At 43.4% G+C, this 15,407-nt stretch overlaps 1 protein-coding gene across 3 annotated transcripts in view; it reads left to right on the forward strand.

Moving 5' to 3' along the window:
- Positions 1–5,207: 5,207 nt before the first annotated feature.
- PTPN21 (protein tyrosine phosphatase non-receptor type 21) overlaps positions 5,208–15,407 on the forward strand; it is a 67,336-nt gene continuing 57,136 nt past the window's right edge. For all 3 annotated transcript variants that reach the window (XR_014260955.1, XR_014260956.1, XM_082451218.1), the window contains exons 1-2: positions 5,208–5,577; positions 9,516–9,897. Coding sequence is in view for 1 of the 3 variants with exons in the window: in XM_082451218.1 (XP_082307344.1) it covers positions 9,718–9,897 (180 nt within the window). In the remaining 2 variants the exon portion in view is untranslated. The remainder of the gene's footprint in view (positions 5,578–9,515; positions 9,898–15,407) is intronic.

Raw genomic sequence — 15,407 nt, forward strand, 5'->3', positions numbered from 1 at the left:
AGCGCGCCTGCGCCTAAGCCTGCGCCTGCGCGCACTCGGGCCCGGGGAGCTGGCACTCTGGCGACCTCTGGTGGCCGCGAGGAGAACCGCGGTAAAACCTTAGAATCAAAGTAAGCGTAGAGAGAGGACTCCTCTCTCCCCATAGCTGCTAGTTCCTGAAGTGGTCTCATTAGTTGTTAATTGCTGCATGACAGATGACCGCACACGTTTACCATCTTGTGGTTTCCATGGGTCTGGAATCTGAACACAACTTAGCTGGATTCTCCGCTCAGGGTCTCAAAAGGCTGCAGTTGAGGTGTCAGGAAGGCTGTGTTCTCGTCTGGAGGCTTCACTGGGGAAGAAGCCACCTTGAAGCTCATTTAGGTTGTAAGCGGAATTAATCTCCGTGCAGCTTTATGAGTGAGGGCCTCAGCTTTCTCCTGGCTGTTGTCTGGAGGCCACCCTCAGGTCACAGATGTTGCCCACACTTCCTTGCCACGGGCTCCACCAACATGGCTGCTCACTAAATCAAGCCCGGGAAGAGAGGATCTCAGCTCAGGGAAGGCCCAGTCCTTCTTTTAAAGGCTTTCATTTGATTAAGCCAGGGCCTCCCAGGGCCTGACCCCCAAATCAACTGAGTTAGGGTCTTAATTACAAAATTAGATTGCAAAATCCTTCATCCGTGCATATTCATTAGCTACAAGCAAGTCACAGGTGCTGCCTGCACTCAAGGGGAGGGGATTACAAAGGGTGTAAACAGCAGCGGCAGAAACCTTGAGGCCACCTAGGGTCTGTCGGCCACACGGTCCTTCATCTCATAGAATCCTTTTTTTCTTCTGAAATACTGTAACATCTATGTGGGAGCTACTAGTATGACACAATATCCTTTCTGTAATGTTCATCTCATTTGCGTGTATGTGTGTGTGCACGTGTGCGTTTGTTCTCTCTAACAAAATTATGAACTCCTTGTAGGTCTGTATTTCTCCAGAATTTCTTTCGGGACGCTAGACACATAGTAAGCACTTATTAAATATTTGAAGGATAAAATAAATTAATGACCTAAATTACAAAAGCATTCCTCATGGATAAATCCAATGATCATGCACTCATTCAACATTGATGAGAGGCAGCAGAGCAGAGTGACTGAGAACAGGGATCCTGGAGCCAGACTGTCTGGGTTTGAATCCCAGCTCTGCTACCCCCTCTGAGACCTTAGGCAAGTTGCTTATCCCCTCTGCCTTAGTTTCCTCATCTGTGACATAAGTATGATACCAGTTTGTCTTTCATGGAGTTATTATGAGGATGAGGTAAGTTCATAGTTGGGAAGTATTTTGAACTGTGCTTGGCTCATTGCAGTACTATGGTTGTTGATTAAAAATTAAATGCCTACCCTGAGTCAGATGCTGTGCTAGGAGCCAGAACACAAAGATGAGTGAGACTGAGTCCCTGCATTCACAACACTCACAATCCAAAAGACAGGCACCTTATTTCTGTCTCTTTACCCACTCAGAACTAAGAATGCAAACACATGTTTTGCCTTTACTGCATACAAAATCCTTAGTCAATATTTAGATAATAGTGAAAGAACATTTTATGAAAAATAGAGACTGTTTTCATTAAAATGTATTCAGAATAGGGAAAACTTTTTTTTTAAATGTATTCAAGAAAGAGTCAACTTTCAAGACAATCCATTTAAAACTGCAGAAGGAGACTCGCAGGCTGCTTAAGAACTGGCATATTTAGATCTCAGGAGTGTGTCTGGATCACAGAGGGGATAACTCCACTAAACCGATGGTGTTCAGTGGTCTGACACTGTTACAGGTGCTTCCCTGTAAGATGCATCTTCATAAACCACATTGCATCCAGAGGAAGATGATCATAATGATACCTGAAAGAAACCATTAAAGGGACTAGTGGTATTCAACTTGAAAAAGACTAAGCAGGACAACGAGAATTATTTTCCAGCATGGAAGGGCTCTCCAGTTCAGGAGGAATGACATATTTTGCTCTAGCAGACAGAATGAGGACTAGATTTCAAAGAATCCCAGTTGAGGGCTCTGGGCTGTTTTTCAAAGAGAGAAGATTACTAAAAAGAGCATTGGTTTTGAAGTCAAAGAGGTCTGAGTACTAACCCCAATTGCATGGAGCCCCTTGTCTTCTAACACCGGCCCCCTGGCATCTCCAGCCTCCTCTCAGGGCAGCCTTCCAACTGGGTGCTGCACATCATTTGCAAGTGTCGGGGGAGAGGAAGGCAGAAGAGAGGTGTTTGGGGGTGTCCTTCAGCCTGGAATGCTTTTCTCTTTTTTTCTTTGAATGCCTAATGAACTTTTTATTTGTCCTTCCAGCCCCAGCCAGAAGCTGATCATAGTGATAAACTGGATATCACCACTCCACTTAGAATATCTACCCGTTAAGTATATTTGCCTACTAGAATTATATATTCACCTGTTCCTCACATGGTGAGTCTTTGAGAACAGGGCCATACATCTTATTTATCTTTCTCTTTGCAGCATTTGGCTTCCAAGAAATGCGGTTTGAATAGACAAGTTTTTTCATTAGTGAATATCTCATGGCATGTCTACCCTTGGATCAAAAGCCCTTAAGTGTTGGGAATTCCAGTCACAGCAATTGCTTTTGCTACTGAAGCTGACATACTTTTCTTCGTTTTCTTGTCCATTGAACAAATATATTGCCAGCATCATCATGTTAGTTTATATAGTGAGAGATAGTGGGTACTCACCAAGCTATCAAAGCAGATTAATTTCTTAACCCCTAGGAAAGTATCAGTCAGTGTACCACCAAAACCACAATTTCTTTCCCTTTTATTGAACATCTTTTTACTGTAGAAATTTTAAAATTTTTACTTTGTTTTAAAAAGAATTACCTTCACAGGAAGAAGAATGTATATCACTTCTGGGTAGCAAGAGGAGGTAAAGATACAGATATGTAATCGCTTATTCATCTACAGACTATCTCTAGACGGGTACATAGGATTATGGTAACACCAGTTACCCCCCAGGAGGAGAGCAGGCAAGGTAAGAAGGAGACTTTTCACTTGCACCGTTTTGTATCTTTTGGGGTTGAACCATATAAATTATTTCACTTCCTTCCATACAAACAGAAGCCAATAATAATTTCATGCCGAACACTTTGAAGGCTTTGTTCAAGTGGCTTGTCATGGGGCTGTCACTATCAAATTAACATGGTTGCAGGAAAATAGAGCTTAAGGACTTGGTCAGCAAGTGGCACTTGTGGACTGTGAGGGAGGAAGTGCAGCTCAGTGTATAACATCGCTTGGGTTTTACAATCATTTTCTATTTTTAAAAATCTTTTATTTTCTTCCCGATTCAATTAACAAGTTTTTATTTAGTGCCTACCCTCTGCCCAGTAGTGTCCTAGGAATTCTAGGAGATATAAAAGAAGCCTACATGAAACAGTTTTTAACCTTCTTGCCAAGTGTGGGGATCACTGTGGAATGGGGTGGCTAGCAAGTTGTCTTGGAAGCAGAGCCTTGAATTGAGGCTTGGAGAGCAACGGAAGGCTTAGACAAAGGGAAGGGGGGCAGGAGGTGCTCTGGGCCAGGAGAAACGGTTTGATGGGGGCAGGAGGGGAGAAGAGAGGAGTAAGGATGGTCATAAGAGGCTGAGGCCGATTTAGAAAGGCCCTAAAGGTCAGGCAGAACAGCTTAGCCTTAGGGGTCCATTGGGAGTGATAAACCCCAAGGAGAGGTAAGCCTGGTATTCACATGGAAAGAAGAGAGAGCAGAAACCAGAGGCATGGAGACCGCCCTTGTTGCAATAAGCCAGATGTAAAATGATGAGGGATGAAGGTTTGGATTAGAATGGTGGGGGAGGGGGGCATTCAGGAACAAAGAGGAAAGAAAGCATTCATGAGACATTTCAAAGGAGGAAGTGGCAGGTCTTGATGATAGGCTGCAGATGGAGAAGACTCACACATAATTTCAGTTTTTCCATTTTGGGAGACCAGAGAGCCACTCATTTTCTCTTTTCTTTCTTCGCACACGAATTGACCCCCTCATGGTGTCCAGCTGAAATTCAATTATAAGCAGAATTGATTGATTTTCTTCTATACAGAAACACATGTAATCCTATTTGCCTTGAGCTCCATTACCCAAGCTGAGTCCTGCCTGGGGTTTGTTCTCCCATAGCACTCCTACTTCCAGGATGGCGCTTTCCACTTAGGCCTTGTTTGTCATGTGTATGTGCGGTGTGTAGGTTTATTACCCACTAGACTAGAAGTCCTTTGTGAGCAGGGACCATGAGTAAGTACTCAATAAGTGTCTGTTAACTGTTGAAGAAAATGAGATCTAAATGAAATGTAACATAAGAAAGCTTTCCAGAAACAAACATATTTTTTAAAAAAATCATTTAAATAAAATTTACATAATAAAAATTTCTCTGCTCCAATCACTCAAACCATATGCCAAGTAAAGGCGAAACACCCTATTGTGATGGTGTTAGGGCCACACAGTTTTATTCCTTGGCTTAAGTGTTGCCATGCAGTAATAAAAATAATAATGCAGTATAATAATACCATGTAATAATAAAAATTGCTAATAGGGCTTAGAATGAAACATTTCACACAAGTGACTGGATAGTGATTATTATTATTATTATTATTTTACAGGAGATGAGCAGGCACAGAAAGGTAAAGAAATTCGCACAAGGTGACCCAGCTAAGCAAGCGTTGGCGCTGAGATTTGAACCTAGACAATTTGACCCTGGAGTTCCCCATCTTTAAGAGCTCTACTTTGTACTGCATTAAGCATACAGCTCTTTTGAAGACCTACAGGTTATTTGAGGCATAACAACCTTTTTCAGGGGAAGGAGACTTTGCCACCCTGTACCAGTGTTTTTCCTTTTTTTATGGGCTATATCCTTAGACGTAAGCATGGGAGGAAGAAATAGAATGTTTGAACTGTTTTCAGAAATATATAAGAGTAAACGAACAACTCCAGCAATAATAGAATTTTACAGAACACCTAAGAACAACACGGGAATAAAACCCTTTACATGGCACCGAAATAATATCCCCCTCCTCTCATTTTTATTAAAAGCCTTGCTTTATTTGGAAACTCTTAAAATAAGTGGTCATAGGATTAAAAAAAGCCGCGGCGCGCCCCCTCCCCGGCGGCCGGGCGCAGCTGTCCGCGCCTCCCCCGCCCGCATTCCAACTCTCTGAGGTCACGGGCAGCCACCGCCTCCCCGGATCCGCCCGCCCGGCCCAGGGGGAGGGACGCCCGGCCCCGGCCGCTCCGCTGCTCTGGCCGCGCGTCTTGTGCCCGTCCGCCCGCCTTCCTGCTGCCCCGGCCCCCGCCCGGTTTCTTTGTGCGGCGCTGCCGGCCGGCCTGTCCCACCTCCGGGCCTCTCCCCTCGCCGCGGCCGCCGCGGGACCCTACGCGGGGGAATGCTCTGCGGGCCAAGTTCGGGGAGACAGGAAGTGAGGCGTGCGAGCCCCATGAGCGCGCCGCGGCGCGGGCTGGCGTGCGGGCGCGGCTGCGGCGGCCGCGCGGCGGGGCCCCGGGAGGCGGGCCGCTGAACGGGGCGCGCGGCCCCGAGGATGCGGGAGCGGGAGCAGGTGAGGGCGCGGGGCCCGGGCCAGCGGGCGGCGGGCGGGCGGGCGCGGGGCCGAGCGCTGGCGTGTGTCCGCGAGCCGGGACCCCGGAGCGCGTCGGCCGGCCCCGGAGTCCTGGAGGATGGGTCCCTGCTCCCAGACCTAAGGGAGGAGCGTAACAAAGAAAAAAGTCTTTCTTTTCCAGGTTCTCTTTGATCTACTTGAGTAATTTCCAAAGGGGTCTTGAACTTGTATTCTGAACTCCTCGGCTGATTGTAGCGGCTTAATTCTGGATCCGGGTTTTAGACGTTTTAGGCATATTTGTGCCTCTCTGACTATTAAGTGCGAGATTTGCTAGGTAACTTTGGCGAGAAGGCGAGTAGGGAAGGACTGTTTCGTGGTGATGACTTGTTTTGGTTTTGGAGTAAAGATTGTTTACTCTGGAAAAAAGAATTCTTGGGTCTGCAAATTCCGACTTGTGATTTCTGCAAATCCTGATTAGACTGGCCGCTCTTGGCATGCCCGTCTTAATTTTCTTTTTTGCTGAGAAAGCCTTATAATAATAGCGTATGCTCGCAAACACGTTCAAAACACTCCGTGTGCTCCAGGTGACAACCGCTGTATGCCTAATGGTTGCTGACAGATTTTTTTTTAAGTTTGGGATATGATAGAAATTTTACTCTGAAAGTAGTTGTCTGCTGTTCCTAGCACATTTTATTCTCGAGTTCTATGCATAAATGTTTTGTTCAGGAGAAACATGCGTTTGATTTAATGCTATAGATCTGTATATTATTCTAAAAATGTCATATACTAATTTAGTGATTGTTTTATTTCAAAGCATCATTAGCAAAATTACGTGTAGTGAGGACTTTTGCAACAAGGCGGGAAACTACAGGATTCAGAATTAAACTATTTGAGAAACTTCTGAAAGGTGATGTAAAAACATTAAAATGAATTCATAAATATCTCGGACTGCCTTTTGGAAACTTGAACAGAATTTAATATATACTTGTTTTTTATTTCATAACAAAGTGATTTTGTAGAGAAACAAAATATCTCCTAGTATTTTCCTTCAAAAGCTAATTATGAATTTTGTTTACTTAAGTAGTTAGATAAATTAGAATTCCAGCTCTAACTACCTTTCAAGTTGTTTCATATTATTTTACACCCGAAACAGACATCCCCCCAAAGCATCTTAAATTTCTACTCTATTCAAACATTCCTAACTTTATGACATCATTTGGTAGCAAATACTGCACATAACTGAAAATTAAATGTGTCAATTGTTAATTTTGTAAATTATTAAGCAGAACATTATTTTAACACGTCTTAATAAACAAAAAGCAAGCTATTCTTATGGATAGATCTTGGGGAAAAAATGCATCTGATACACACACACACCCCTCAGCTTTTTCAGTTACATTATAACATCTACCAAAATAAAAAAGAGAAAACATTGGCATTTCTTTATCCCTGATGCAGTAAAACATTTCAAACTCAGGGACAACTGAAAGTTTTACTGTTTGCTTCATCAGAGCTTAAGTTAATGATTAAGTTATATAGTGTAGTACTGCCTTCAAGGCATAGTTTTATAGTGTAGTATCTACTGCCTTCAAGGCATAGTGAAGAGAATACCATATTTGAACACCCCCCAATGCAAATTTTCATCTTTCCCTCTGTACGACTTAATCTGTCCTCTTTCCAGTTACCATAATTTCCATGTAAAATTTAAATTCACCATCTCATCACTTGAAAGGGTATTTAGTATATATGATATGTATATATAATCTTTTAAAATTTATACAAACTCATAACTTATCAGGCAATTTTCTAGTTGAAAGCTTATTATTTAAAGTTCTCGTTTCTTGATTTTTTTTCCTTTCATTTTGCCTCAGCTATCTATTTGGTTTATACCCTGACATAGAAAAGAGCATTGAAAACTGCAGGTGGAGCCCATGTCTTTTCGTAATATCTATTTTCTATTCCCCCCTTTAGTATGGTGCTTTTACCTTCCAAAGGTACACAACAAATGTTAACACAGTTCTTTATGTAGTTCTAGTTTTCTTTTTTTCCTCTGGCCTTCTTCCTCTATTCCTGGTTTTTAACTTTTATTTTTCTTACTATCTGGAGATAACCAGAGCTCAAATACAAAACAAAATCCAAACAACAAAAACAAACAAAATCGTGGTTGGGTCCTAATTAGAGATACAGCCATGTATGTAATTATAGCATGCTTGTAATCTCCTTAAGAGCAAGGACGGCTTATTAGGACTCGTCTTAGATTTCTCTAAAGGGCCACTACACTGCCTTGTACTCAGAGACGCAATACACTTTTGTGGAATGGAATTATAAAATGTTAAGTTTGGCAAAGCCTAGTGTAATAGCTAAACTATATACTCTAGCTCTGCCACCCCCCAGCCCTGAGTGCCCATCACCTCTGGGGCTGAGACGCAGTAGAAAAAGCGGAAAAGAGCAGAGGGCTGGGAATGAAGAATCTGGGATCGGTTCCCAACTCAGCCCGTCCTAGTGTGAGGCTGAGAAAGCCGCTTCTCCCGAGGCCTGGGTTCTGTGTCCGCCAGATGAGAGGGTTGGGGGCTGCCCTTGCCAGTCCGCGCGGTTCACGGCCCAAGTTCAGGGTAACCAGCTGCGGCCGAGCCTTGCCAAACGATTCATCCTCGGGGGAAGCCTCTGTTCAGAATTTAACGGAGGGTGGGAACCGTCCCGGGATTCTGGAACTATCCGGGATTTTGTCGACTCGTTTAGGGGGAAAAAAATCCAGCCAATGTAAAAGTTCCAGGCTGCCGCTCAAGGCCAGTTTGCTTCCGCCCAGGAAGTACCACCAACGGGTGTTGTTTAGAAAAGTTTTAAGTCGCGTATTTTTGGCGGGGGTCCTGAGGCTCCAAATCGGCATTCAAATGGACCCCGCCCAGACCTCCCCCTCGCCTATGGGGCTCTAGCCGGGTCCTTTAAGTGTTCCCTCCGGCATCAGCGGGAGCCTGTACTCTCCTAGAGCATCCGTCCGGAAACGCAGCCGCAGGCGGAGTGTTCCGGAGCCTCTGAGGCTGTGGGTTGCTCGGGCAACGCCGCCTGCTTTTCCGTGGGGGGAGGACGAGGGAGGAGGCGGAGCTATCCCTTGTCCTCTTGGCCTCACGGGCGTGTTGAGCAGCGTCCTCCCCGCATTAACTCGGGAGGGCGTTTAAGGGCCTCGCCCCTCTCCTCTTCTGGGCTGCGGCCCCGCTTAGGTGAAGGCTTGCCGCCTCTTTAGGCGTCCCCATCCGGAGAGGGGCCGGGGCCAGGGCTACGCTTTTCACAACTTCCACGCGTCCGGTGGTAATCCGATAACAAGCATTTGTAGGGTCTTTTATAATTTGTTTATAAATAAATCGATTTGGTGACGTAAATATTTATAAACCAGAGAGTTCTACAAATGCTTGTTAAGTGTTCACCTCGTTTGAACCTCACAGCTGCCATGTGTTACAGGGGATTATTCCATTCGTGTTCAGGGTTAATTTGCCTAATTGGGACTGAGACTTGAACGTAGCTCTTTTGGAGGTTTTTTTGCAATTATCTCACTTAAGGACTAAAGAACCCTAACATTTGGAGTATCGGGGAGCCAAAAAGAGTTAACTATGAAAAAACAAAACTTTATCTAAAATAGAAGGAGGACCACTAATGCCAGCTACTAAATTTGGGGTTATAGTAGTGTCAGCCATTATCTCATTTAATCCTGAAGTTAGCCACATGTTGTCACCACTATCTGTGGGATTGAGTGAGGGGTGGAATCTGACCCAGGGCGTAACACAGCTCTGATGATAAACTTCCCCACTGCCTCCCAGATTCTGCTAATGCCTTATTTTTCCAGAAGAAAGGGAAAGCTTAGATACAGCTTTATTGATTTTTATTTTTGAAAACGAAGCCCAGAGTTGCTATTGCCTGTGTAACCGGTGTTCCTCTTTCCCCAGCACTGGCGTGGATGCTCCCATCACCTGGTCTTTGGAGACTCAGTTGCTTTTTAATGGCGGCAGCAGCTGCTGGGTGAGCAGCCGGAGACTGTACAGTACTCCTCCCTTCAGGACAGGATCGCTTTCTCTCGCCATTACCACCACTGGATTGGTGGCGGTGCTTTTCCCTTTTCACCCCTCCAACTCTTGAAGGGAGAAGAAGATGCCACTGCCATTTGGATTGAAACTAAAACGCACCCGGCGCTACACGGTATCCAGCAAGAGCTGCCTGGTTGCCCGGATCCAGCTGCTCAACAATGAGTTTGTAGAGTTCACGCTGTCCGTGGAGAGCACTGGCCAGGAGAGCCTGGAGGCTGTGGCCCAGAGACTGGAGCTGCGGGAGGTAAGCCCCAGGAAAGGCTGCAGGCTTCTCTGGGCGGGCTTTGTTCCTTACTTCCCAACTACTGTCGTGCACGCTGGCTGTGTCTTCTCAAAGTATGAGCCTGTAAGCCCTTCTCCCCACCAGGAAGGAATAATACAGAGCAAAGAGGTCTTTCCTTGGGTGTGCCCCGTAAGAGAATTTACCGATGCCTGAGTTTTGAAAATGTTTATATGTTCCCCCAAAATGTTATCCAGAATGAGATAGGAATGCATTTTGGAATCTGAGTGAAGAAGCCGTCTTGGAAATGGATCCTTTCAGCCCCCAGCCATCCAGCTGACACTCAGCCAAGTCATTCCCAAATTCCTGACCCACAGAATTGTGAGCAAAATAAAATGGTTGTTTTAAGCCACGTTAAAAAAAAAAAAAAAAAAAAAGGAATGCATTTTGGATTATCCAAGTAGTTCTGGTCTTCTGGTGTAATCCCACGTGGGTCGTCCTGATCTAGTACAGTTTACTGACTTCATTCATTCATTCAACATTCATTGATTGTTTTGCACAGGCCAAGCCAAAATTCGAGAGACGTATTGCCTCGGTTTGAATTCTGGTTTCTTCATCAATTAGTTGTTTAACATTACGTGAGTTATGTGACCTGTCTGAGCTCTGGTTCCTTCATCTGAACCATGGGATAGCAGTGGTGCCTGTGGTTGTGATTTAATGTGCATGTAAAGCCATAGCTCTAATAACTATAGTCTGTTACAGTAATCATAGGGAAGTTTGCCCTGGAAAACCCCTAATCCAGTCTGTAGGAAGTTGTGAAGTCCTCAAGTGTCCATATAGTGTCTTAAATTAAAAATGCTGTGTAAGGCCTGTGAAGAAAAGGGCTCTAATTAAACCCAGGTCCCTTCCAGTCTTTGGCTGCCTGGTTCTGGGGTAAGAGAAAGATGGAAAAACGGGTTATTTCACTTAAATGCCTATGTTGTAGTCTTGACTGGAAATCCTGCTAATGTTGTAGTTCATAAAAAGTCAGGAATAGATAAACTGTGCCCCTGGTGAACATCCAATCATTTGATCAGTGTTTATTAAAGACTTATTAAGTGCCAAGCTCATACGTACTAGGAGCTCACCCTACTGTTGATACCAGAAAGAAAGCAGGCGTGATGCATGCGATGATGGGGGAAGTAGAGGGTGCTATAGACAGCAGGGAGAGGCAGCAAAGGGAAGGCTTCCCAGGGTGAGTGATGTCTGAGCTGGGACCTGAAGATGGGGCAGGGTGGTCCTCTCAAGGGCTGGAAAAGACTATGCCAGTAGCACAAGGCCCAAGACACAGGCAGAGGAAAGGTTGTAGAGCAGGGGCCACCTAATGCAGGGTTCTTGTTAAAGGGTTTGGGCTTGTCCTGAAAGTAGTGGGGAAGTTAGTGAAGAGTTTTTAAATAGGCGTGTGGTGTGATTGTTTTTATGAAGCGTGAACCCTCTGGAGAATGACTAGAAAGGAGTAGAGTTGTGGTGCAGATGGTAGTCACTTGGGTTTGGATGGGGCTGGAGAGAAGTGAGTGGCATCTGGAGATATTCAGGACCTACCTATCAGGTAATGGGGAGGGACTAGCCGGGGTCCAGGTGGATCCTAAGGTTTCCAGTAAATGGTGGGGACTGTATAACTGAGGGAAGACACACAAAAGGAAGAGCAGGTTTGAGGGGAGCTGGGAGAGGTGTGTGGTGAGTTCAGTTTCAGACGTACTGAGTTTGAGGTGCCACCTGGGGACATTGAGCAGGCAGAGTATGTGCAGGTCTGGAGTGCAGGTGAGAGATCCAGGCTAGAGGAAAGAGATTTGGGAATCCTCAGCCTAGGCCAGTTAACCTGGGAGAGGGTATGAGAGAAGAAGAAGATGTAGCATACCCCTTGGGGTTGAACAGAGGGAGAACCTTAGAAGGAAACTGAAATGGAGCGGCCCAAGGAGAAAGTAAACCAGGAGCGCCGACCTCAGTGACTGGTCCTGCTGACTTGCATTCATTCCATCTTTTTTGCTTCCTTCACCCATTTTTCCTTTTTTCCTATTTTGGTTTCTTTTTCCTATAATTTCTTCCTCATGCACCAGGTCTGCCTACAACCACTAGAGTCAACTGCTTGAGGAACTGTGGTTAATTTATTTTTGTACCCAAAGTACTAGACGTGAAATGGGCTTAATAAATACAGGTTGAACTGAACCCACAGGCATTGCTTTGCTTCTCTGTTAGTCAAGAAGCCCAGAGAAGTTGCCATCCCTTGTTTGAGGTTATCAGACTCAGGAACAAGCAACTTCATACAGCTATGGGTATATAATGAGACTGATTTTTAACAGAAGGGAAGAGTGCTCTAAATGGGAACAGGTGTGGTCCCTAGAAAATATCTTGCCCCTGGACAGGCCTTCCCACTGTTGCCAACATTTAAGGACAGTCATGGTTAGAAGCTCTGCTCTGTAGCATGTAAACAGATGGCTTAGGCCCAGGCCTAATCTGGCCCAATGACTGTTTAGAAATCATCTGAGTCAGGGCAACACCTGTTCTTAGTTTGTGTCCATACATCACTTAGGAGATTCATACCAAGAGAGAGTGGTATGTTATCTTGCAATGTTCTCCCGTCAAGAAAACTCAGAATTATCATAGCATGTAGATTTGGCTGATAAGCTTTGCTACTGCCCAAATTTAAGCTGGGGGGAAAAATCTTTACTTTCCTTGCTTCGTTGAATAACATTTCACTTCTATTATGACAATTATAAGGGCTATACGATAATACCATTGTAATGCTGTACCCGGCAGCTTCAACTATATGGGTAATATTTTATTGCTTAAGCTGAATGTGTGGTTAAATGATGCTTGTCAGTCTTCATTGTTTTTTGACTGTGTGAGGTATTTGATAATACATTAAGGAACTAAAAACAAAAAGGTTAATATATTTGTATCCAATATAGTTAACTTAGATTGTCAACTTTTTTCTAAACCCACCATATTTGAACTGTGGAAAGTGGCTTTTAAAAATGGGGGGAAAAAATGATTGCTGCAGGGAAATATTGCTGGTCATTACAGCACCGTCCTCTCAGAGCTGTTGAAATTCCTTGCATATCATTCATTGAGTTTCATAACACTTTTTCAAGAGAAGCTATGGGAGTCTTTACAGAATTTAAGGGGAATTAGAAAACTTTCTAATTTTGAAAGTATATGTTAGAGAGGTTTGATGGAGGTGGTGAGAGAGGAGTGTATCAGCTGGGCACAACTACTCCCATGGGGCAGTGTGTCCTTGAAAGAATATCACAATCTAGAATGAGGTGGTCAGCCTTAAGAACCTGTTTCAGAGAGTAAGACCTGCGTTACCCCAGCTCATTGGGAATTTGTAAAACCAGGTTGCAAGTTCAGTAATTTACGATGAGATTTGGAACTACCAGGGGCCCCAAGAATGTGTGCCCTCTGGCCAGGCCATGATCTCCCTTTAGGCAGGCCATGTGGGAGCTGGAGCAAACCAGAAATTGCTTGGTGAGCATGGAATCAGAGAAGGGAAATTGCCCAGAAAACCTTCCATATCTTCCTAAGGGGAGTAGTACTGCCTCACGGACCAGACAAGTTCCTCTGTGTATCCTTTCTGGGCTGTGCTAGGGTGGGCACTGCCTCTACTGCCTCTACTGGCCTCTTGAGAAGGCTGTTTAATAGAGTGGTGAAGACATTTGCCAGTTGGATTAGAAACACCTGGGTTTGGATCCCAGCTGCCGCTTACCAGTTGTGTGACGTTGCGCACCTTACTTAATTCCCCAAGTCCAATGGTTTTTTATCTGTAAATTGGGGATGATAATAATGTCTATTTGACAGTGGTTGTGAGGATACAATCTTAAATGTAAAACATTTAAGAGAGGACCTAGTATTTAGGAAACTCAGTGTTATTCTTCAGCACTATTATTGTTATTTGTGACTCCCATTTCCACATTGTGGTGACTGACCTCTTCAAATTAACTCTTTTCTTGCTTTTGTAAATATCTTTGTTTCTTCCTTTTACTAAGAGAATACATGCTTGTTTTATAAAACTTATAAAACTTATTTCTTATAGTACAAATAAGTATAGCAGCCACTGGTAATTGCACTTCTTACATTGCTAAACTTAAAATTTTAGTATACTATTGTAATTTAGCAGTCATATTTGAACCTCTATTTTCATGCCAGCTGAAATTAATTTGTACAATGTCACTGCCTCATTGCCTTCAAATAGAGCTTCAGTAGGTTTTTACTTCTCTGATAGGTTTTACTTCTCTGTTTCTTCCCTCTTGCCCTCAACCTAACCCCTAGGATTTAAACAAAAAAAATTTTTTTAATGACATTTTGGATTAAGGTTTATATTTTTTCTTTAGGGTATGTCTTTTTCAAGAATTCTTTTTAAATCTTATATTACATTTGATAATCACATTTTAATCATGCTGTCCTGGGTTTTAATTAGATTCATTGCAAAATATTATTTCTTATATATCTTAATCTTTTAATGTCCTTATTCAGCTTAAATTTACATTTGGTTGGAGTTTTTATTTTAAGTTTTAAAATCTCCAGTTAGGAAACAGGGACGTTTTAAAAATCCTGGAAACCTTTTGGGGAATTCCCTGACTGTCCAGTGGTTAGGACTCGGCACTTTCACTGCGGTGGCCTGGGTTCGATCCCTGGTTGGGGAACTAAGATCCTGTAAGCCATGTGGCGTGGCCAAAAAAAAAAAAAAAATCCTGGAAACCTTTTGAAGGTAACTTTTTCGTGCTTCTGCTCTGATATGATAACACACACGTTATGTGTTAGTTTTATAACTTAAATTTTAGAGGGCAGTTTTCTGTCAGCTATTTCTGAGTGTTTTGTGTAGAGGGGAAGGAGGGTCCTTATTGTTGTCTGCATGTATGGCATACATACGTAACTTTTTCAAATAACAGGTTTGAAATTGAGATTGATCCTAAGCCACCCCTAAGATTACCTCCAAAGCATTTTGATGAATAAGTTGAAAAGTCTAACAAAACTTAGAAGTTCTTACTTTTTGGCCTCTCATTTTAAAATTATAATTATAGGCTTTGATATTTGGTTACTCTGTTGTGGTTTATCACAGATATTCAGAAAATGTTTTTAAAATTGTATTTGAAGTGCATCACACGTATGTCAAGTTTTTATCCTTTGGAATGTAAACTCCATCAGAGCAGGACTGTGGTATCACCAGCATCTGGAATAGTGCCTTGTACCTCATAGTACATGGTTGCTGAATCAGTGCCTGCTTGGTTTAAAAATTAAGGTTCTTGTTTTGAATTTAGACTGATAAGCACAGACTGCAGTTCAGTTAAGTCAGCCTTTATTTGCTGTATGATTTTATTTCCTGGAGAGAGTTGAACATTTACCAACTTTGAACAGAGGTAGAAAAGAACCTTTCTTTGTTAGATTTTATTTCTTTTTCATTTTGGGCCTTCTTCTGAAATACTTAGAAAAAGGGTTTTAGAGACTCTCTGAGGTAAGATTGCTCTATCAGGGGAGTGTCAACTTCTCTGCTGAAC

The sequence above is a fragment of the Balaenoptera physalus genome, assembly GCF_965194825.1.
Source record: "Balaenoptera physalus genome assembly, chromosome: 2".
Taxonomy (NCBI): Eukaryota; Metazoa; Chordata; class Mammalia; order Artiodactyla; family Balaenopteridae; genus Balaenoptera; species Balaenoptera physalus.